The following is a 25,341-nucleotide window of genomic DNA, read 5'->3' as shown; positions in this document are numbered from 1 at the left end:
GTTCTGGATGAACGATATGACACTGACAGAAGTGCATAAAACACGACTTTGCGGCCGAAAACTGGAAACCGCGGGCTAGAGCCCATGATTGTGCCTTGTGGATGGCACCCTGTAGGTGCCGCTCAACAACACCAGTACTGGTGGAGCAGCATGAAATACAGAAATCATCTGCATACAGAGAAGGTGAGACGGACGGCCCTACAGCTGCTGCTAGACCATTAATGGCCACTGAAAATAGAGATACACTCAATACAGAGCCCTGTGGGACCCCATTCTCCTGGATATGGGGGGAACTATGGAAGGCAACAACTTGGACACGGAAAGTACGAAGCGACAGGAAATTTTTGATAAAAATGAGGAACAGACCACAGAGACACCACTCATATAATGTGGGTTGGATATGATGTCACCAGATCATGTCATACTCTTTTCGTAAACCAGAAAAGACGGCAACAAAGTGTTGGCACCGGAATGATGGTGCTCTCCTGCCACAGCAATGGAAAGATGCCATCGCACCAGATCAGGTTGAGGATGACAAGGAGATGTCGCTTTTAGTCAGATGAGAGATGTTTAATCATCTGATTGTGGATCCAATCTGGCCCAGGAGCTGTGATAGGACGACATGCAAGGGCACTGATGAACTACTACTCTATAAATGGGGCGTTATATGGTTCACTGTGGAATGTAGTGAATGAGAGGATTTTCCTTTCTATCTGCCATTTGAGGGTGCGAAAGGTTGAGAGGTAATTCTGTGACACAGAGGCTCGAGCATAGTGCTCAGCAATCGTATTTGTGTCGGTAGTTTATGTTAACACCGGGAACACCTGTTGGGGTCTGGTACCCAAAAATACTTTTGATCTTTGCCCAGACTTGGGACGGTGACGTATGGCACCCAATGGTTGAGACGTATCTCTCCCAGCATTCCTGCTTCCATCATTTGATAAGTTGGCGAATGTGAGTACAGAGCTGTTTAAAGGCTATGAGGTGCTCCACAGAAGGGTGCCGCTTATGCCGCTGTAGAGCTCACCGAGGCTCCTTAATTGCTTCAGCAACTTCCGGTGACCATCAGGGGTCTGTCTTTAAATGAGGGCACCCTAAAGAGTGCTCTCCAGTTTATAAACAGGGGATGTTCTGGGCTGCAAACCAATGGCTTGAGCATAGTGCTCAGCAATTGTGTTTGTGTCGGTAGATAACACGCCATTGATGTTAATGCCGCAGACACCTGTCGAGGTCTGCTAAACAAAAAGATGTCTGATCTTCATCCACACTTGGGAAGCTGACGTATGGTCAAGACGAATCTCGACCAACACTCCTGTTTCTGTCTTTTGATAAGCTGGCGAATGCGGGCACGGAGCCGCTTACAGGCTATGAGGCACTCAAGGGAAGGATACTACTTATGCCACTGTAGAGCTTGCCAGCGTTCTGTAACTGCCTCAGCAACTTCCAGCGACCACCAAGGGACCACCTTTCGCCGGGAACACAATAAAGAGTGAGAGATCACGTTTTCCACCTCAGTACAAATTGTTGTAGTCACCTGCTCAACCATCACATCGATGTTACCATGTGGGGGTGAGTCAAGGGTGACCGCAGAGGTAAAAGTTTCCCTGTCTGCCTTGTTTAAAGCCCATCTGGACAGGCGTCCATGGGCCTGAGGCCGGGACAGTGACAGAAAGATGGGAAGTAGTCACTACCATACAAGTAATCATGTGCTCTCCAGTGGATAGGTGAGAGAAGTCCTCGACTGCAAATGGATAAATCAGTGGCCGAGTAACTACCTCGAGCCATACTGAAATGTGTGGTTGCCCCAGAATTCAAGAGGCAGAGGTTGAACTGAAACAGTAAAGTTTTGAAATCTCTGCCTCAGCCAGTATGTACAGTGCCATCCCACAAGGGGTTATGGGCATTAAAATCTCCCAAAAGTAGGAAAGGCTTAGGGAGTTGATCAATCAGTGCAGCTAATACATTCAAGGATACTACACCATCTGGAGGAAGATATACATTGCAGACAGTTATTTCCTGCGTCATCCTTATTCTGACAGCCATATCTTCAAGAGGGGTTTGAAGGGGCACAGTTTTACTACAGACTGACTTTAAGGCATAAACACAAAGTCCACTTGATACTCGATTATAGTCACTATGGTTCCTGTAGTATTCCTTATAGCCGCAGAGGGCAGGGGTTCGCATTGCTGGGAACCAGGTTTCCTGGAGGGCAATGCAGGAAGCTGGTGTAACGCTTTAACAGTTGCTGTAGCTCAGCTAGGCAGTGGAAAAAACCGCCGCAATTCCACTGGAGGATGAAATCATCATGAGACTTGGCAGGTATGGAATATTCCATGAGGCAGTTTATGCCTCAAGGTCACCTGCTGCCACTGACTTATTGCTTGAGCAGTCTATATCCATTGTGTCTGAGAGTCCGGCGAGATCTAGGTCCTCAGTGGATGCCAGAATCGCCACCATATTCCCAGACACAGAGTTTATAGGTAGCAGTTGTGTGAGTGCCACTACAATTCCCTTGGTCTTAGGGATCTTCTTTTTGGACTTTTCTCGCTGTTCCTTGGGTTTCTCTGGCTGGGAAGGCTTCACTGATTCATCCTCCCGGGACTGAGGATGAGCATGAAGCCCTATGCCCAGCTGCTTTTGGGCACTACAGCCACTGACGGGCTGTCTTATTTCCCACTGGCAGAAACCTGGGAACGGATTGACCCAAGGGACCCCTTCGCAGCGAGAGGAGCTGAAGGAGACCTACGCTTCTCCAGCTGAGAAGTGGGGACTGGTGTCCCTGATGGTTGGAGAGGGGGGGAGGGCAGAAGGGAGGGGGCAGTGCTTGCAAGGTAGGTGGTGCGGGAGCAACATAGGGGGAAGTGCCCCCCCCCCCCCCCCCCCCCCGCCACATCAAGGAGGCAGGCGTAGCCTTCTGGCTCTGAGAGCCGACTGGAATTTGCAGAACTGATGGGGCTACAACTGTCCTCGTAGCGGTGGCGGATGAGGAGGTTATAGCCACAGGATGAAGGCGTGAATATTTTCTCTCAGCCTCAATGTAGGTCAGTCGGTCCATTTTCTTGTATTCCATGATTTTATTCTTTTTCTGTAAAATCCTGCTCCCTGGCGGGCAAGGTGAATGATGCTCTCTGCAGTTGACACAGATGGGAGGCGGGTTACATGGAGTATTTGGATGTGATGGACGTCCACAATCTCGACATGTGACGCTGGAAGTACAGCGGGAAGACATATGGCCGAAGTTCCAGCAGTTAAAGCACCGCACTGGGGAGGGATATATGGCTTGACATCACAGCGGTAGATCATCACCTTGACCTTCTCGGGTAAGGTGTCACCCTCGAAGGCCAAGATGAAGGCACCTGTGGCAACTTTATTATCCCTCAGACCCCAATGGATGCACCAGATGAAATGAACACCTCGCTGTTCTAAAATGGTGTGCAGCTCATCACCAGACTGCAAAAGAAGGTCCCTGTGGAATATAATACCCTGGACCATATTTAAGCTCTTATGTGGTGTGTTGGTAACAGAAACATCCCCAACTTGTTACAAGGGAGGAAAAGCCCGTGACTGGGCAAAGGATGCTGTTTTTATCAAGACTGACCCAGATCGCATTTTAGACAAGCCCTCCACTTCCCCAAATATGTTCTCTAAATGCTTTATAAAAAACTGTGGTTCCACCGATAAAAGGAGTCCCCATCAGTTCTCATGTATACAAGGTAACGGGGTGAATAAGGTTTGCTGCCATCCTTAGCCTGGCATTCCTCCCATGGTGTGGCCAGGGAGGGGAATGATTTAGGGTCATACTTTATTGCAGTGAACAGACTCTGAATGCTTAGTGACTGCTGGTGTTTGATCACCAGCAAGTGATGACGTGGTACGCTTCATCGCACGTCATCTGCCCTGATGCCACCCACTCCGACCAGGGGCCCTCCCCATGGGCCCCACCCAGTCACAGCAAAAGCCACCTGGTAGGATGGCCTCTGCCGAGAGTCCCGATGCCCTAGGGTGGCGAGCATCTACTCCTTGGGATACACAGGGAGTTAATGGTGCAAGCATCAGCAGAGCGATCCCTGTGTTGTCAGGGGACTACAACCAACTGGGTACATGACAGCCCCACCACAACGGAATGGATACTGTGCTGGATATGAGGTGTAAAGGAGTCCATGGTCATCGTCGGCACAAAAAATGACATTGCATAGTGCATGGTGGAAAACGTACCCAGGAAGATGTCCTCACCCAAGAGATGGAGATTGAGCTGGACTGCAGTGCGACGACAAGAAAGTGGGCTGAAGATCTGAAGGCACAATGGATACTATGCACTATTCAAGGTGCCCTTCCCCAATTGGCTCGGTCTTTGGGAAAATTTTGAAAAATGGAGGTCAAACCCTACAGGGGACCATCACATAAAGGCTGAAACGTGAGTGACTCCTTTTAGTTGCCTCTTACGATGGCAGGAATACCCTGGGCCTATTCTAATCCCCGGACCCGCAGGGGGGACTTCATCAGTAAAAGAGGGCCTGGAGTTGGGCACTCACATGTGTATGAAGTGTGCTTTCTTGTGGGTACGAATGGCTTGTGTGTCTCTTTTACTGACAAAGGCTGTGGCCTAAAGCTTTATGTAAGTGTCCTTGTCTGCAATTTAAAATGTCTTCTTTACGGTAAGTGGCAACCTGTCTTTCCCTGCATTTGCATTTAACTACTTTTTTTTTTTTTTTTTTTTAAAGAGCAAATTATACAGGCACTGGAAACCAACAGTGTGAACTTCAGCAGGACACTAAATTTTTTATTCCTACTGTTGGATTTTTTTTATTTTAGTATTTAGCAAAACTCCTATGAAAATGAATCCAATCTTCAAATATTTAACAAAATTTTAATTGAAGAACCAATTACAAACAGGTAGTTCTGTCACTGAACAACATCACAAGTTGTAGGCAACAACAATCAAGTAGCAGGTTGTAATGAACAACACATGATTCAGTTCACCTTTCAGCAAGTAACCAAGTGTGTGTTATGAGATACAAGCAGGAGTCGAATTTAACCCTCAACTACTATGGACTGCCTCTCTACGATTTTTGTCTTATGACATTTCACACACTCCAGGGATGCAAAATGGACTCTTCTGTGTACCTTCCTATAGGCCTTGAAAGGTCTCACAGATGTACCATAGTGTGTGTCGTGGTTCTGTTGCATGCTACTGTTTCTCCATAACTGGGAAAGCTGGAGCTTCTAAGCAACGTGTTTTATGTAAGACAGAGGTGTATGTTGAAGAACATCTCGGTGAATCCTTGGATGGAGACTTTGATGACAGTGATAATAACCCTAAATTTGAGATATTGAGTGATAATGACACTAATTCAGAGCAGGACACTGAAACTGGAGAAGATGTGACAGCAGATGATGATGGGATCATTCCACGTCATATCACGCACGTCATGTCACCCATAATTTCAGATCGTCATGAAACTTTGCACATTTGGTTACACTTATAACATAAGAACTTTTGCGAAATCTTTTTGCTCTCAGACTAAAACTTTTTTTATATATTTTATTTTTTGTGTAGTGGTATTCTGATAACTGGACTCTGCAAGAATGTCAATGCAAAATGGTGCTTATCTACATAAATGCCATTAACTCAGGTGTTTATGAAGTTTTTGATTTGGATTTTTTTTCATAAGTTAAGAGAAGCACATACTTAATAGACATGTAATTATTTACGCAGTAAAGTTACAAAGAACAATACAAAACATTAATGTGTGTCACTTTCCAATTTCCCGAAAAAGTACACACACATTGAAGGATGCTTAAAGCATATTTCTCCAGAGTGGTGGGAACTTATAATTGGTCTTACGTAAGTCCCACGACAGTACACATTGTATTAAATTAATAATAGGTTGTCTATGAATGGACACACAAATAAATTTGAGCTCACAATACTTTGTGTTGTAAAGAAAATAATAATATTAATTAATATCATCCATACCTGACTCCCACTGCTTTAGATTTTCTCGAAGCTTTTTCTACTTGTTACTTTCTGCATTGCAATAGTCAGCACAATATTTCTCATCAAACGTCATGTACCGTAGTTTGAGGGGAAAAATGGATTTTTAAAATTTTTTTTTATTACAAATGTAAATGCTGTAACTGAAATTTGTCATTTGGATTGCATTACTTCAGACAAAAATAATAAAAATTATTATTATTATTATTATATAAAGTATCTTATTTTCAACACATTACTGTCATATTTCCTCAAATGTCACAGAAGGGGTGTATAACTATTCTTATGAGAATACAGAAAATCAACTTAAGCTGTTGTGGTGCAAACAATGATTTTTAAATTTGTAGAACTCTTTCTGACAGCTGATACACGATTTATTTTTATCAAAACTATGCTATTATTAGAAAAAAAATGGTGTACCCTGAGTTTTGATATACGTCACATCATTGTTCAGAAGATCATTCAAATCAGATTAAGTAAACTGACAACCTATAGTAAGACTGCCTCGTGAAAGTACAAAGCTAAAAGTTACAACTTTAATTGAAACATTTTCACTACACAGGTTAACTTTATTTAGGGTGTCAAATTAGCACCTTTAAACAACAATTATTCTAACAACACTAATGTTAATTTAAAATGTACATTTTCAGCAGTGAGGATACTTGAAACTATCAATGAAACTTCTTCACATCTCTGTTTTTAGTCCATTGTGACAAATTATATTGTGTTAACTTCATATCTTTTTCATTGAAGCAACACATTCTGCCTAACGGTGTTGATTTAGGTACGCCAACAGCACATAAAGTGTTTTCCAAGGGCACAAAACTAGAGTCTCCCTTCTCAGGCCAAAAGAATGACACTGCTGGTCCAGGTGGGTGCAAAAAACGTAGTTCAATGTCTCCATCACAGACATTTCTGACAAAGGCAAAGTACCATCTGTCATCATATACAGCTGCTACAAAATAATATTTTTGAAGACGAGTGCATGTCCATTGTAGGGAATTTGCTCTGAATGAAGGGGAAAAAAAAGAAAAAGAAAAAAAAAAAAAAATCAAGGAAGGCGAAGTTACTCTTCTGATCTCTAAAGAATCACATGAAAGTGGTTAAGTGTGTTGTAATGGTGAAAATTCCTGGTACCAGGTATTGTGCAGGTTGTCGAAAATCTCTTCGAGGTTTTTGCATAGGAAATCTACATTGATTTTCTCAAAATAAATAAATAAATAAATTGTCACATTTGCAGAACTCAAACACCAGATGCAGTTGTTATTTGTCCATCACTAGCTAGTTGAAGATTAGCTCTTCTCAGTATACATTTTATAGTTCCTCCCAAACCATCATACATGAAATTACTGTGGCTAGTAGCAAAAAAGGAATGCTCAGCATAAATAGAAAAATCGTTTTTGTGTTCTCACATATTTTTAAAGCTTTTTCTATTCTTACATTGAACAGCACATCTATCAGTGAAATAATGCACTTTCTTTACTTGTGGGCAACACTTTGCAAGCTACTTAACCATTTCTTTCTGAACAGCATTTACAAATCCTACATAATGTTCCATATCATCAATTATAAAGCAGTGGTTTGCTATTGCCAATTTACTTTCTTCATTTACCATGTAAACAAACACGGAATGGATTGCACAGCTGCTTCTTGTCCAGTGGTAACTCAATTTCATTCTGAAGAACTAAACTGTAGTTTTCAGCAAAGTCCATTAACAGAATTACCATACTTTTTCCGCAGTTATATTTTCTTTCAATTTTTTTCAAAGATTTTGATTGACAAATACAAATGAGTGCAGTTTGAGTGCCTGCAATTGTTTTACCAATAAGTATACATACTCACCAACAGTTGCACACTGCTTCACCTATTCTGCCCAATGATCTGTGTTTATCCACTGGCTGAACTAAATATAATCACCACCATCTTTGTAAGCTAATTTTGTTTTAATAGTTGTGACACTGAATGAGTACTGGCAGCACCAGCTAAAGTACACCATAATTTAGAAAGACTAATGTTAATGTTTGGATTCTCCCATTTAGAACAAGAGTTCAGTTCTCTTACATTGCAAAGGAAGTGTTGTTTTTGCATATATACATTCTCATGAAAGCCAACTGTCTTTTCCTCCTGGTAACATTAAAGTATATTCATCACTTTGGTAACAATCAGTGACAATCTTTTCCACTTCATCAGCAATAACTTTCCCCCTTTTTGTTTAGGAATTGATAGGATACCTATTTCTGTTTTGTTTCCTTACTTATCAAACCACATACTCACTAACACTGAATTGTGACATGGTTTTCTTTAGACAAAGAGGGTGGAGTTGAAGTTAAAATTTGAATTTTTTTAGGTACTCTTACATTAGCCATTTTTTCTTTCATTAACAATATCATGGCTTCAAAATCTTTGGTTTCTTAGCAATTTTATGATCAAATTTTTCTTCTCTACAGTCAGAATCTTCAATACTGCAAACTAAAGCCCAGTACACTTTTTTTCCAAAACATGCCTCACTTTTTCTACCCTCTTTTTGCCACATAAAGCCTTCCTGTGATTTGTAACGGAGTAAAGTTTTAAGGGAGACCACCCTAAATCATGTTAAGATTTATTCGCATCCTCAGCATTTTGACTTTTTAGTACTTATTCGTGAAATGTCACCTCTGGGTCATCTGCATCACACATTTCTATCACTGATGTCAGTTTTCTGTTCACAAATCTTACCATATATGCACACTTTTTGGCCTGGTTTTACACAACAAAGACAAGCAAACTGACCTCGAAGATATTTTAACTGTTTTTCTTGAAAGGATCACAAGAAATTCTTTGATGACTTTCAAAAACTTAAGTAATAGTACATATGATGTCCACATACAGTACCACTGTCTTGATCTCATGGAAAGCTTACAATGGATCGCAGCAATATCAAATCTCATTGGTCTTAACTCAGCTCTTCTATTTTTTGTAGAGTTTATACAAAGGTACAGGTTGTCAAATGATATGGTGTTTATAATCCTTTCCAACAGTGCATGAATTCACATTTTCCACTGCAATTATCTGAGCCCTAATTCACTTATACAATTGGAATGATTGGTGCTGCTGCACCACAAACAGTTATAATCTATCTCACAAAAAGGCAAGGAGCAACTGAGACCAAATAGACTAATTGTTGATTGTAAGTTATTCTCAACAATGAATTTCAGCAATTGTTGCATTGTTTTCAGGCCTATAAAGGTTTCAAACAAGCTACTGCTGCCTAAGAACTTTTTTTTTATCACTATGAGCAGTTGATTGAGTCAACACATAAATCACATATATTTTAGTCTATTAAATATTACTGAATTAGTCAAGTGAAAGGAAATAAATTTCCACTAAAGTTAACTTGTCTGCCTAGAATAAGTTATTCTTAAATATATGCTAACGTGATACCCCTGCATCTGAGGCAGTGTGAAAGTGAATAGATGAACTTCATTACAATGACCCTTCTCCATTACAGCAAAAAATATTTTGATTTAATCTGTGTATGTCCATTAGTAGAAAACCCATTAAAATTTTTATTTTATTAGAACGCTTACAATCTAGAGATTATTTGAGACCAAAATCAGGTATCCTGCAGGTTGGAGAAATATGATATAAGCATTTTCCCACATTCTCGCAATTTTTCTGAAATCAAAAATTGACATACACTAATATTTTTTTTAAAAAAACTATCTTTGTACCTTTACTGCTTCAATAACTGGATACCTGTTAATTATATGCCTTACTTCTGGGAAAAAAATCCAAATTAAAAGTTTCATAAACACCTGAGTTATTGGCATTTATGTAGATAAGTACCATTTTGCATTGACATTCTTTCAAAGCCCAGTTACTACATTTAAAATTTGATAAAAAATAAAGTTATAGTTTTAGACCAAAAAAATTTTGCAGGAGTTCCTGCATTTTAAGTATGAGCAAACAAGCAAAGTTTTGTGAATATCTGAGGTAGAGGATTACAAATCCTTGAATTAGGCTACTGTGTGTTTTGTCTACATCTACATCTACATTTATACTCCGCAAGCCACCCAACGGTGTGTGGCGGAGGGCACTTTACGTGCCACTGTCATTATCTCCCTTTCCTGTTCCAGTCGCGTATGGTTCGCGGGAAGAACGACTGTCTGAAAGCCTCTGTGCGAGCTCTAATCTCTCTAATTTTACATTCGTGATCTCCTCGGGAGGTATAAGTAGGGGGAAGCAATATATTCGATACCTCATCCAGAAACGCACCCTCTCGAAACCTGGCGAGCAAGCTACACCGCGATGCAGAGCGCCTCTCTTGCAGAGTCTGCCACTTGAGTTTGTTAAACATCTCCGTAACGCCCACGGTTACCAAATAACCCTGTGACGAAACGCGCCGCTCTTCTTTGGATCTTCTCTATCTCCTCCGTCAACCCGATCTGGTACGGATCCCACACTGATGAGCAATACTCAAGTATAGGTCGAACGAGTGTTTTGTAAGCCACCTCCTTTGTTGATGGACTACATTTTCTAAGGACTCTCCCAATGAATCTCAACCTGGTACCCGCCTTACCAACAATTAATTTTATATGATCATTCCACTTCAAATCGTTTCGCACGCATACTCCCAGATATTTTACAGAAGTAACTGCTACCAGTGTTTGTTCCGCTATCATATAATCATACAATAAAGGATCCTTCTTTCTATGTATTCGCAATACATTACATTTGTCTATGTTAAGGGTCAGTTGCCACTCCCTGCACCAAGTGCCTATCCGCTGCAGATCTTCCTGCATTTCGCTACAATTTTCTAATGCTGCAACTTCTCTGTATACTACAGCATCATCCGCAAAAAGCCGCATGGAACTTCCGACACTATCTACTAGGTCATTTATATATATTGTGAAAAGCAATGGTCCCATAACACTCCCCTGTGGCACGCCAGAGGTTACTTTAATGTCTGTAGATGTCTCTCCGATGATAACAACATGCTGCGTTCTGTTTGCTAAAAACTCTTCAATCCAGCCACACAGCTGGTCTGATATTACGTAGGCTCTTACTTTGTTTATCAGGCGACAGTGCGGAACTGTATCGAACGCCTTCCGGAAGTCAAGAAAAATAGCATCTACCTGGGAGCCTGTATCTAATATTTTCTGGGTCTCATGAACAAATAAAGCGAGTTGGGTTTCACACGATTGCTGTTTCCGGAATCCATGTTGATTCCTACATAGTAGATTATGAGTTTCCAAAAACGACATGATACTCGAGCAAAACACATGTTCTAAAATTCTACAACAGAACGACGTCAGAGATATAGGTCTATAGTTTTGCGCATCTGCTCGACGACCCTTCTTGAAGACTGGGACTACCTGTGCTCTTTTCCAATCATTTGGAACCTTCTGTTCCTCTAGAGACTTGCGGTACACGGCTGTTAGAAGGGGGGCAAGTTCTTTCGCGTACTCTGTGTAGAATCGAATTGGTATCCCGTCAGGTCCAGTGGACTTTCCTCTGTTGAGTGATTGCAGTTGCTTTTCTATTCCTTGGACACTTATTTCGATGTCAGCCATTTTTTCGTTTGTGCGAGGATTTAGAGAAGGAACTGCAGTGCGGTCTTCCTCTGTGAAACAGCTTTGGAAAAAGGTGTTTAGTATTTCAGCTTTACGCTTGTCATCCTCTGTTTCAATGCCATCATCATCCCGGAGTGTCTGAACATGATGTTTCGAGCCACTTACTGATTTAACATAAGACCAGAACTTCCTAGGATTTTCTGTCAAGTCGGTACCTAGTATTTTACTTTCGAATTCACTGAACGCTTCACGCATAGCCCTCCATAGCTGACTTTGACATCGTTTAGCTTCTGTTTGTCTGAGAGGTTTTGGCTGCGTTTGAACTTGGAGTGAAGCTCTCTTTGCTTTCGCAGTAGTTTCCTAATTTGTTGTTGTACCACGGTGGGTTTTTCCCGTCCCTCACAGTTTTACTTGGCACGTACCTGTCTAAAACGCATTTTACGATTGCCTTGAACTTTTTCCATAAACACTCAACATTGTCAGTGTAGGAACAGAAATTTTCGTTTTGATCCGTTAGGTAGTCTGAAATCTGCCTTCTATTACTCTTGCTAAACAGATAAACCTTCCTCCCTTTTTTTATATTCCTATTAACTTCCATATTCAGGGATGCTGCAACGGCCTTATGATCACTGATTCCCTGTTCTGCACTTACAGAGTCAAAAAGTTCGGGTCTGTTTGTTATCAGTAGGTCCAAGATGTTATCTCCGCGAGTTGGTTCTCTGTTTAATTGCTCGAGGTAATTTTCGGATAGTGCACTCAGTATAATGTCACTCGATGCTCTGTCCCTACCACCCGTCGTAAACATCTGAGTGTCCCAGTCTATATCTGGTAAATTGAAATCTCCACCTAAGACCATAACATGCTGAGAAAATTTATGTGAAATGTATTCCAAATTTTCTCTCAGTTGTTCTGCCACTAATGCTGCTGAGTCGGGGGGTCGGTAAAAGGAGCCAATTATTAACCTAGCTCGGTTGTTGAGTGTAACCTCCACCCATAATAATTCACAGGAACTACCCACTTCTACTTCACTACAGGATAAACTACTACTAACAGCGACGAACACTCCACCACCGGTTGCATGCAATCTATCCTTTCTAAACACTGTCTGTGCCTTTGTAAAAATTTCGGCAGAATTTATCTCTGGCTTCAGCCAGCTTTCTGTACCTATAACGATTTCAGCTTCGGTGCTTTCTATCAGCGCTTGAAGTTCCGGTACTTTACCAACGCAGCTTCGACAGTTTACAATTACAATACCGATTGCTGCTTGGTCCCCGCATGTCCTGACTTTGCCCCGCGCCCGTTGAGGCTGTTGCCCTTTCTGCACTTGCCCGAAGCCATCTAACCTAAAAAACCACCCAGCCCACGCCACACAACCCCTGCTACCCGTGTAGCCGCTTGTTGCGTGTAGTGGACTCCTGACCTATCCAGCGGAACCCGAAACCCCACCACTCTATGGCGCAAGTCGAGGAACCTGCAGCCCACACGGTCGCAGAACCGTCTCAGCCTCTGATTCAGACCCTCCACTCGGCTCTGTACCAAAGGTCCGCAGTCAGTCCTGTCGACGACATGGCATGACCAGATGGAGAATTTACTTCTTCAGTAAGAACAGATGTTTTCACTGGGAGGAACAGCAGACACTACCTAACTTAAGAACAAGGCACCAGAATATTGTCTTGCAGCTTCCTGGGCTGTGACAGTCAGCAAAAAGTCTTTGAGAAAAGGCTTTGGTTTTGAATGTATGGAAACTGTTCGTCACCAAAGATATTCTAGACGAAACAAATACTAACAAAGAGATAGAGGGGCTGGCCAGTACTTACCTCAGCTCAGTACAGCCGATAGATACACATAAAACAGAACCGAAAATTTACATTCCTAGCTTTCGGAACAAATGTTCCTTCATCAGGGAGGAGAGAGGGGAAAGAAAGGGAAGAAGGGAAAGGAGATTCAGTTACTCACAACCCAGGCTATGAAGCAACAGGGAAAGGAAAATAGGGAGGGTAGCAAGGATGGAGGCATGGTTGTCAGAGGGAGGCCAAAGATATTCTACTGTAAGTACTGTGCCAGCTTCAAACCAAAGAGGATGCATACAGAAGTAAAGAGGTATATAGTATAAAGATAAACACAACTATGTACGATGAAAAGATGCGTGAATGGCTAAAGAGGAAAGGGAAAGAGGAGAAGACTGAAGAGTAAATGGGAGTGAGGTTGTTTAACGTAGGTTCAGTCCAGGGGGATGGCGGGATGAAAGGATGTGTTGGAGTGCAAGTTCCCATCTCCGCAGTTCAGAGGGACTGGTGTTGGGTGGGAGAAGCCAAATGGCACATACGGTGTAGCAGGTTCCTAGGTCCCTAGAATTATGCTGGAGGGCATGCTCCGCTACTGGGTATTGGGCATCTCCTAGGCGGACAGTTCGTCTGTGTCCGTTCATGCGCTCAGCCAGTTTAGTTGTTGTCATGCCGATGTAAAAGGCTGTGCAGTGCAGGCATGTCAGTTGATAAATGACATGTGTAGTTTCACATGTGGCCCTGCCTTGAATTGTGTATGTTTTACCAGTAGCGGGACTGGAGTAGGTGGTTGTGGGGGGATGCATGGGGCAGGTTTTGCAGCGGGGTCGGTTACAGGGGTAGGAACCGCTGGGTAGAGAAGGTAGTCTGGGAATATTGTAGGGTTTAACAAGGATGTTACGGAGGTTAGGGGGGCGACGAAAGGCAACTCTGGGTGGTGTGGGGAGAATTTTGTCAAGGGATGATCTCATTTCAGGGGTTGACTTGAGAAAGTCATATCCCTGGCGGAGTAATTTGTTGATGTTTTCGAGGCCAGGATAATATTGGGTGACAAGGGGGATGCTTCTGTGTGGTCTGGGGGTAGGAACATTGTTGTTGGACGGGGAGGAATGTATTGCTCGGTAGATCTGTTTGTGGACAAGGTCTGCAGGATAGTTGCGGGAGAGGAAAGCACTGGTCAGGTTATTGGTGTAATTGTTGAGGGATTCATCACTGGAGCAGATGCGTTTTCTTCCCTACAGCCTAGGTATTCGTGGCAAACGCATCTGCTCCAGTGATGAATCCCTCAACAATTACACCAATAACCTGACCAGTGCTTTCCTCTCCCGCAACTATCCTGCAGACCTTGTCCACAAACAGATCTCCCGAGCAATACATTCCTCCCCGTCCAACAACAATGTTCCTACCCCCAGACCACACAGAAGCATCCCCCTTGTCACCCAATATTATCCTGGCCTCGAAAACATCAACAAATTACTCCGCCAGGGATATGACTTTCTCAAGTCAACCCCTGAAATGAGATCATCCCTTGACAAAATTCTCCCCACACCACCCAGAGTTGCCTTTCGTCGCCCCCCTAACCTCCGTAACATCCTTGTTAAACCCTACAATATTCCCAGACTACCTTCTCTACCCAGCGGTTCCTACCCCTGTAACCGACGCCGCTGCAAAACCTGCCCCATGCATCCCCCCACAACCACCTACTACAGTCCCGCTACTGGTAAAACATACACAATTCAAAGCAGGGCCACGTGTGAAACTACACATGTCATTTATCAACTGACATGCCTGCACTGCACAGCCTTTTACATCGGCATGACAACAACTAAACTGGCTGAGCACATGAACGGACACAGACGAACTGTCCGCCTAGGAGATGCCCAATACCCAGTAGCGGAGCATGCCCTCCAGCATAATTCTAGGGACCTAGGAACCTGCTACACCGTATGTGCCATTTGGCTTCTCCCACCCAACACCAGTCCCTCTGAACTGCGGAGATGGGAACTTGCACTCCAACACATCCTTTCATCCCGCCATCCCCCTGGACTGAACCTACGTTAAACAACCTCACTCCCATTTACTCTTCAGTCTTCTCCTCTTTCCCTTTCCTCTTTAGCCATTCACGCATCTTTTCATCATACATAGTTGTGTTTATCTTTATACTATATACCTCTTTACTTCTGTATGCATCCTCTTTGGTTTGAAGCTGGCACAGTACTTACAGTAGAATATCTTTGGCCTCCCTCTGACAACCATGTCTCCATCCTTGCTACCCTCCCTATTTTCCTTTCCCTGTTGCTTCATAGCCTGGGTTGTGAGTAACTGAATCTCCTTTCCCTTCTTCCCTTTCTTTCCCCTCTCTCCTCCCTGATGAAGGAACATTTGTTCCAAAAGCTAGGAATGTAAATTTTCGGTTCTGTTTTATGTGTATCTATCGGCTGTACTGAGCCGAGGTAAGTACTGGCCAGCCCCTCTATCTCTTTGTTAGTATTTGTTTCACATCTTTATATGAGATTTTCCATTAAATATTCTAGACGAAATCATTCTATGGACAAATCTGAAAATATCTGAACTTAGAGGACAATATACAAATGATTGATTGTTCCATATCTACAAGGAGCTGATGCTATTGAACTGAACATGGTAACTGGCCTATTAGAGTATTCAGAAATTTTCAGATTAGGGAACAAATCGGTTAACAGCTTGGCTGAAACCGAAGGAACAGGCAGAGATGTTCTCATGCAGTGTTACTAAATACAAGTACGATCAGAATGGGAGAAAGAAGGTAGACAAGTCCACAGCAATTTCACAAATATTTTTGTGTGTCAGGTGTGTTCAGAAAGTATATGCCAAACAAACGAACAAAATTCGGTTGAAGATTCAGTGCTTGGCTGATGATCATACAATTTACTTGTATAATGTGCACATTTATTCCTGAAAAAACAGTAATGGTCACATCCTTTGTATAAGAAAGGTCACAGTATTCCCACACATGCTGTTCTTCGACTGGTGAAACCTACTGAACACACATGGAGAAATATTACAGGTGACAACTGGTGTTCGTCAGTAGAACTAGCCAATGAACCACAGAAAAAAGGCCTCACATACATCAGTACACTGAAAATAAATAAAAAAGCGATACCTCCGCAGCTTCTACCCAATAAGAAACAAGATGTGAAGACAACTGTTTATGGTTTTACAGGAGACATGACAGTGATTTCCTTCATACCCAAGAAGTCCAAAGCTGCAATACTGATTTCTTCTGTGCACCATGCAACAAAAAAGATCCTGAATCAGAAAAACCTGAGCTCATCCTGTTTTATAACACAACGAAATCTGGTGTGGACTGTTTCCACCAGAGGTGTGCACCTTATTCATCAAGTCACCCCCAAGAAGATGGGCTTTGGTCATTTTTTTCACATTAGTGGGTGCTGCTTGTGGTGTGAATTCTTATGTGATTTTCCAAAGCCAGAAGTAATGACAAGACTGATCGCCAGGAAGACTCAAGGAAGAGATCTTTCTGAGTCTCATATGAAACATAGACTTTTTATTGAACACTTGCCACGAGAGGTGAGTGGCAATATGAGAAGTATAATTTGCATACAAAATGTGCTTCAGACATCGGAAAAACAGACTCAGGGACTCATTATACTTGGTAAGTAGCTCTTACGCTTTCTCTTGAAAGTAAAATATGGCAAAGTTTCTCTCTTTATTGAATTATGGAGTGCAATAGTTGCTCTATATTGAAATGACAAGCGCTAAACTCGAAACTTACTTTGATTACAATTCCTCATAAACGAATCGTGTTTTTCCAACTATTTATATTGCAATTCTGTGATCTCTCTCTGATGATAATCTGTGAGAAGTAGAGAGCTAACTATCTAGGCTTACTGTTATTTTTGTAACACACAAATTAAGAATATACTGCAAATTTTGTTGTGTTTTATGCATATAAATGTTTTAAATCCTGCATTGTTTAAAAACATATAAATTTCCACACAATCTACTTCTAATAAGTGTAATGACGATGGGATGTCATGAAAAAAATATTCAACGGTTTCGTACATAGTACATAAAAAGTTTGTCTGAGAGGCCCTCCATAGTACCTATATTCCTATAACGTCCGTAGTAGTTAACGGTTAAAGATAATGTATATGAATTTAATTGGTGTTCGGCTTATGAGAGTACTTACGCTGTCGGCTGCATGCCACAGCGTATTCCAGTCCAACTTCGGTATGAGCCGGGTCACAAATTCTGAATTAAATTCAGATTCTAGAATTTTAATGTCCTTAGCCTTGAACGAAGAAAAAATTGTTGTGAGCTGATCAAATATCCACACAATTAAGTCTTCAAAAGCTGTCATTTAAATTACGATAGATTAACTTACCACTATTCCGAGAGGATAACCTACAGTTACGCCTTTCATACACCGCGATGTCAACAAGTTATGAGTTAATAGCTTCATTTTCAGAGCCTGCAAGGCTGTTTATAACAGTTTCACAAACAAATAAAAAGCAGCTCTCTAGTCGAGAGACAATACAACACCCCACGTGCAGAATTCTCTCAGCCTGTCAATGGATATTAGATACAAAATACCACGCGCAGAATTCTCTCAGCCTGTCAATGGATATTAGATACAAAATTCAAATGTTGTCACTCCGATTTTTCTTATGTTAAAGTCTTTGAAATATTATCGATCTTCGTGTGAAAGATAGTCATCCGCCGCCAACGGCAATGACAGTAGTATCTTTGCATCTGTCAGTGTCGCCAGTAGAGGTGGGCCAAACGGTTATTCTGGAGTAACCGTTATCACAGTTCCAGTTATTCTTTGATAACCGTTATCGTTAACCGTTATTAATAACTGCCAAGTTATTTTTCGCTAGCGAATACCGATAACTCCGACAGTTAAATAACGACATAGTTGGAATCCATCAGTTTAGTTATCAGTATAACTGCGAGTAGTGTGAAATAGCAGGAATGTCGTATGAATCGTGTCATAACCTTAGCTTATTAACTCCGGGTACATTTTAGTTGATGTTAGAACGATTATTAGTGTTTCATATTATATGTTTGTAGGTTATCGGTCGCTATTAGAAATATCTTCGCAGCTGCGACAGAAAGTACGCGTAACTTCGCCAAAGCACTGTTTAAGTAAAATGTTAACAACGTGCGTTTTTAAGTATAAAGTAATATGTAAACTGAGTACTGTAGGTTAAATTCGAAGCTTAATTTCTTGTGCTGCTCACATAATAGAATAAAGTGTACAGCCTTATAATACAACAAAAAATATACGTAATGTGACAGATTCGTTTACTCCTGTGCTGTAAAAGCTAGTCCTATTGGGGAAAGTGTGAGTACGCTAATCCAAGTTTTATGTCAGATTTGCAAACTGCTCGATTTCTCCAGCGACAGCATGTTTATAACATATGAAGACATGCAGATCGAAAAGGTTGACAGTGTTACATTTCTGGGACTACAACTCGATAATAAATTCAGTTGGGAAGGGCATACCACATTTTTTCATTCTGTTATTTCATAAGGGAGCATATTCTGTGGTAACTTATCAAACGTAGCAAAAGTTTTTCGCATGTAAAAGCGTGTAATAAAAATCGTTTATGGTATCAATTCAAGAACATCATGTAGGAACCTGTTCAAGGAACTTTGTATTCTAACCACTGCTTCCTAGTATATTTATTCCTTTATGAAATTTGTTACAAATATTTCCAACCAATAGCTTAATACATAATATCAGTACTAGAAATGGGAACAGCAATCTACATAAAGACCTAAAATTACTTACCTTGGTACAAAAGGGGTCCAATATTCAGGAACATGCATTTTCAATAAACTGCCAGCAAGTCAGCAACCATTAAAAACTTGGTTTCAGATAAGGCACGGTTTACAGTGTGTTTGAAAGACTTTGATACAGAAGTGTCTGATTCCACCCGTCATCAATATGCCGGAAATGGCTATTTTAAGTGTGTCTATGACGTCACTACATACACATGGCAACAAACACAAAGATACATATAAATAATACAATAACATTTCCCACCAAAAATACAATCAAACCAATGGGACAACTGCGGGAAGTTGGGGGTTTTAGGGTGAGGACAAGCTAGTAAAAAAAACACACCATGATCCCAAAACAAAATGAAGAACAAAAAGAAAAAAAAATTACAGCATTCTGCTACACCAACAAAAATCTGCAGGAATCGGACACTCCCCTTGAACAATATAGGTCAACTATAGATGACCATACCAAAACACCAATACCCACAACTAAAAGTACGAAAATTGGAATCAGACATTTCCCTTGACCTATATAGGTCAACCTCAGATGACAATACTAAAACATCAACACACACAACTATGAAAATGGGAATCGGTAATTTCCGGTGACCTATATAGGTCCACCACAGCTACTGATGCCAAAAAACCAACACCTACAACTGCGAAAAATAAAACCACAATCCCAAAAGTCCACAAATCAATCATCCCTACATAAATTAAATCACATTCAATACATCATAAATACACAAAACATCACAGCTAGAAAAAAAAAATTTAATTACCACCAGCAAATTCCGGCACTGCAACCTAGATCGACAGCCCCCCCCCCCCCCCCCACACACACACACACACACAAACCAACTCATAAACACCGTGCCGTAATGACATTCACACACCACAACACCTTTACGTCGAAGCAGATGGGTGGAATCGGACGCTTCCATCGACCCCTCCTTCTACTCTGTAGATGAATATCGTAACAGAGACTGATAGACCAGCTTAGGTAAAAATTCTGCTATATTTCAGTTTTGACAGCACTTGGTTGCATTAGTCAAGATCGGGTATTCTGTGTACGATAAATTTATTAAAAGTACGTAACTGTGTTTTATTCTGTCAGTGTATCAATACTGTAAATATTAGCAGTTACTGTGATATATTCACATATTTTGACAATCTCCTGACAAATGATGAGGATAATAATTATTATATTCCACTGTATTATGTTATACTTTGACATGTTATTTGTCATTCGCGATGGCCAGCGGCTATTTCGGTAGCAGTACGAAAATATTTGTTCGCTCCAGTTACTATCCTCTCTGGAAATATCACCTGGAACTACGACCTTTAACTGGAGTCACCGTGTCAGGAACTTCTAGACACACAGTTATTCCGTTACCAGCTTCCAGGTTATCTGTGTTGGTAGCCCGATAACTACCAGAGAACTAGAACTACGAGCCAATAACGATAACTGCCAGAGGAGAATACCGGTCTCTGACAGTTATTTCCATAGTCGCTCGAATTCCTAAGTAACTTTCCTTCTACTACCCGTCCAAGCTAAATTAACACGTAAGGCGGTGGCTTAAGGGAACGACCGTACTTGTTAATGCCTGTACTGCAGCTCCTATCAGCCACGGCTCGGACATTAACTTTATTTAATTGTTTATGCTAAAAGTAACGAAGGCCCACGAAATAGTACACAGTTCTTATCAACAGATGGCGCGCAGTCTCACAGTTATTCCCATGGTCTATAGAACGCCTTCCAAATGCGCAGTACGATCTTCGGTCAACAGATGGCGCGAAGCACTGTTGACACTAAACAGTTATTGAAATAACTGCCAGAATCAGAGGAACGGTTATCGCAGTAATCGTTACTTCTCAGTAACCGGTTATTTCTATCAGTTACGTTATTTTTTGCCACCTCTAGTCGCCAGAGATGTAGACCAATGTTTTCGCGTAGGAGTCTGTGCTGCATAACAAATGTGTTTTGTTGAAATGTCATGTAATCATATGTGAATGTTATTTTCTAAAACTGTAATTCAGCTTTATGTGGAAGGATTTTCACTGCCTGCGATAATTGTTGCATACTTGATTTTATAACATGACAGCAGAACAATGAATTATTAAGTGCATTATTACTGCAGTCATTGGGTTACTAAATAAAAAAGAAAATATGGCACAGAGTAGCTCCAGTGGCACGTCGTCTAGGCGGCACGGGAGGAGCGATCACGATACAGCTTCATTAACATCAAGCAGATATGCCGACGCCGAATGGGAAGCCAAGGAGGTACGTATTCTTGTCAACTGCTGCATGACACAGTACAACAGTACATTATGAAGTTGACGGTTTAGTCTAATTTATTTCTGCATTTAAAGGCATTACGGCAGAGAGAATTGGAGGAAGCAAGAGCTCGCGCAACCCAGATGGAAAAGACGATGAGATGGTGGTCTGATTGTACTGCAAACTGGAGAGAAAAATGGAGCAAGGTACATAAAATATAATATTTTTTGCTAGTATTGTATTGGAAACTATCTGCTCAACATGCATCTACTGTAATTATGATTTACCTGGAAAAAGAGCTAGTATTGTTTAAGTAGGTGTTCATATAGTATTTTCCTATCACTTTTGAAAAGGGTATGAAACAGTACATTGGTACTTCGATAGAAATGTCAACAAGCTAACGTGGACTATTTCTTCGTGTTAATGTGTTAGGTTCAGGAACACAGACATCTAAGAATTGTTTCCTGACAAGCTAAGCAAGGAAGTAGGAAAGGTATTCATATACAGAAAAATCAGCTTGTGTTTCTAGAATATACTGCATAGTGTATTGTACTGCTTTCCTAGTCTACTCATAGTTCCGTAAATGAGTTCCCAGACTCATTCGTGTATGAAAGTACTAACAGACTGGCAGACGGTTCTGCTTTGATGAAGATTACTTTATGATGTGGTGTGAGATGCAGATTTTCTACTTTCCAATGTGGGCCTAGTAGCTATGTGTCATGTAAATCAGATCAGCTAGACAAATTCTGAAAAATTTGTAACTCATACATAAATATGTCTTTAGGATGGCTCAATTAATGAAATGTTGACCCATTGCTCCTCAGTTTGGACCTCATTAGTGACCTTCTGTTTTTGAAACGTTGCTCCTGAACATTTCCTTTTCCATTACTCATGCTTGCCATATGTTGTTTCATTGTAAATCTTCCTTGACTATTGAATTCAAGTGTTTGTGAACTGATTTTTTCCCATAAATATTTAAGAGCCTTGCTGTTAATCAATTGTCATATTTCCAAAGTTTCCTCTTCGTCAGCATTTCTGACTTTTCTATGTTCTGATACATTTTGTTGTTCCTTTTTAATTTCAAAAATTCTGAAAATGTAAACACATTTTACAACAAATACGAAGAACGTGTAGGCCTATTTCCAACATGATGTTGGGACAGCACCAACAACTTCGATAGTAAATTCTTTATTGTAATTCTGTCACAGTTGTGTTTTATCACACTGGCCACTAATTTCAAATTACCAAGTTCATTTTCAAACCAGTTTCATTAAAGCTACATTAATAGTGCTTGGTTAGGTGACAGTTAATTCACACATAGGTGATATACAAGATACTTAGTCACATGGAATATCAACCAATTTGACAATGTAGATGTGTATTAAAATAAAGTACTATAACACGCTGGTGAAATCTGAATGCCTATAGTCTATGCTCGTGAATGCTTAAGTATTAGAACGAAAATTTATGTAAGGAATATATTAAGTCCTCTACATAAATTCAGAATTTTTGAAATTAAAAAGGAACAACAAAATGTATCAGAACATAGAAAAGTCAGAAATGCTGACGAAGAGGAAACTTTGGAAATATGACAATTGATTAACAGCAAGGCTCTTAAATATTTATGGGAAAAAATCAGTTCACAAACACTTGAATTCAATAGTCAAGGAAGATTTACAATGAAACAACATATGGCAAGCATGAGTAATGGAAAAGGAAATGTTCAGGAGCAACGTTTCAAAAACAGAAGGTCACTAATGAGGTCCAAACTGAGGAGCACATTCCACGTGGGAAAAATGTATCTAAAAACAAAGATGATGTGACTTACCAAACGAAAGCGCTGGCAGGTCGATAGACACACAAACAAACACAAACATACACACAAAATTCAAGCTTTCGCAACCAACGGTTGCTTCATCAGGAAACTGATGATATATAGACACAAGCAGACATATGTCTGCTTGTGTCTGTATATGTGTGGATGGATATGTGTGTGTGTGCGCGCAAGTGTATACCTGTCCTTTTTTCCCCCTAAGGTAAGTCTTTCTGCTCCTGGGATTGGAATGACTCCTTATCCTCTCCCTTAAAACCCACATCCTTTCATCTTTCCCTCTCCTTCCCTCTTTCTGACGAAGCAACCGTTGGTTGCGAAAGCTTGAAATTTTGTGTGTGTGTTTGTGTGTTTTTTTATTGTGCCTATCTACCAGCGCTTTCCCATTTGGTAAGTCATGGAATCTTTGTTTTTTAATATATTTTTCCCATGTGGAATGTTTCTTTCTATTTGTGTGTGTGTGTGTGTGTGTGTGTGTGTGTGTGTGTGTGTGTGTGTGTGTACACTATCTAAACACACAGTGATATCCATTTAGTTGACCGTCATGTATAAATACCTTGTTCAATAATAACGGAAACAATCAGTTATTGACCAATTGGAGAGAGAAAAAAATCTACTCACCAAGCAGCAGCAGAACACACATATAAAAGATGGTTGTAATTGGCAAGCTTGTGGGGCCAGTGGCTCCTTCTTCAGGCAGAAGGGTTGAAGGGGAAGGAAAAAGGGTGAAGGAACAGGACTGGAGAGGTCTAGGAAAAAGGGGTAGATTTCAGGAAAGTCACCCAGAAACGTGAGTCAGGGGAGACTTACCCTACGGGGTGAGAAGGAAAGACTGATTGTTGGGGACTCTATCGGACAAGATTTGAATGCCTGAGACTGCTTTTCTCTCATGCGTGATGTTTAAGCAGTAATATCTGTCTGTATATTACCGTGTCTCCCACCTTTAACCTCTCAGGTTTTCAAATCTCATCCTATGGAGTCACCAACAATCATTCTTTCCCTCTCATCCTGTAAGGTAAGTCTCCCCTGACCCACAGTTCTGGGTGACTTTCCCGAAATACACCTTTTTTTCCTAGACCTGTCCAGTCCTTTTCCTTCACCCCTCTTCCTTCCCCTTCAATGCTTCTCCTGAAACAGCAGCAACTGGCTCCAAAAGCTTGCCAATTACAACAGTCTTTTATGTGTGTGTTCTGCTACTACTTGGTGAGTAGATTTTTTATGTATCCAATTAAATAATTTTGTTCAATAATGTTGAGAAGGCTGTGTTTTCCTAAATTTCTTTCAAGATTATTTGTATATCTTCAACAATTTTTCATATAGACTATTTTAAAATTTCAGCTGTTAAGAGTCTTCCCCACTGTTTTTTATTACTTTCCTAATTTATGATTTTGTTCGTGACAGTTCAGAAGGTCTTTGAAATGTTTTGCAGAAGTACTTCACAGTTCTTGGGGATGTGTGTGGTCAGTTTTACCATTTAGATCACTGAAGCAAAAACTTAGTGCTTTAAGGCTATTTATGTTGTTCTTGAAGGTCTGACAAACATTTTATGTGTTATTTTTTGTGTGATAGTCCTGTATTTTCGCTAGGTGTGATTTTTGAAAAATATACTTTTTGTTTCTTCCCTTCAATGCTTACAATTGGTTCACCTCTTGCTTTAAGAACAGAAAGCAGAAGGTGATTCTCCGCAATATTGAGAGTGGTAGTGATGTTCGGTCCCAATGGAGCACTGTTAAGTGGGGCGTTCCGCAAGGGTCGGTGCTGGGGCCACTGCTGTTTCTTATTTATATAAATGATATGCCTTCTAGTATTACAGGTGATTCAAAAATATTTCTGTTTGCTGATGACACCAGCTTGGTAGTGAAGGATCTTGTGTGTAATATTGAAACAGTATCAAATAATGTAGTTCATGAAATAAGTTCGTGGCTTGTGGAAAATAATTTGATGCTAAATCACTCAGTTTTTACAGTTTCTAACCCACAATTCAACAAAAACTGATATTTTGATCAGACAGAATGGGCATATTATAAGTGAGACGGATCAGTTCAAGTTCCTAGGCGTTCGGACAGATAGTAAGCTGTTGTGGAAAGCCCATGTTCAGGATCTTGTTC

The 25,341-nt window shown here is 40.9% G+C and overlaps 2 protein-coding genes across 4 annotated transcripts in view; one reads left to right on the top strand and one right to left on the bottom strand.

Annotated features, from left to right (window-relative positions):
• LOC126187573 (multifunctional methyltransferase subunit TRM112-like protein) overlaps nt 1–18,046 on the bottom strand; it is a 56,560-nt gene extending 38,514 nt beyond the window's left edge. Inside the window, exons 1-2 of the mRNA XM_049928739.1 lie at nt 17,719–18,046; nt 17,524–17,625 (exon numbers count right to left, since the gene is read on the bottom strand). Of these exons, the coding sequence (XP_049784696.1) occupies nt 17,524–17,625; nt 17,719–17,796 (180 nt within the window). The 5' untranslated portion in view covers nt 17,797–18,046. The remainder of the gene's footprint in view (nt 1–17,523; nt 17,626–17,718) is intronic.
• Nucleotides 18,047–21,053: 3,007 nt separating this feature from the next.
• Nucleotides 21,054–25,341, top strand: part of LOC126188162 (coiled-coil domain-containing protein 102A) — a 133,525-nt gene continuing 129,237 nt past the window's right edge. For all 3 annotated transcript variants that reach the window (XR_007537826.1, XR_007537825.1, XM_049929676.1), the window contains exons 1-2: nt 21,054–21,408; nt 21,498–21,608. Coding sequence is in view for 1 of the 3 variants with exons in the window: in XM_049929676.1 (XP_049785633.1) it covers nt 21,295–21,408; nt 21,498–21,608 (225 nt within the window). In the remaining 2 variants the exon portion in view is untranslated. The remainder of the gene's footprint in view (nt 21,409–21,497; nt 21,609–25,341) is intronic.

The sequence above is a fragment of the Schistocerca cancellata genome, chromosome 5 (assembly GCF_023864275.1).
Source record: "Schistocerca cancellata isolate TAMUIC-IGC-003103 chromosome 5, iqSchCanc2.1, whole genome shotgun sequence".
In the NCBI taxonomy this organism is placed as follows: domain Eukaryota; kingdom Metazoa; phylum Arthropoda; class Insecta; order Orthoptera; family Acrididae; genus Schistocerca; species Schistocerca cancellata.
This window is presented reverse-complemented; position numbering and strand designations above follow the sequence as displayed.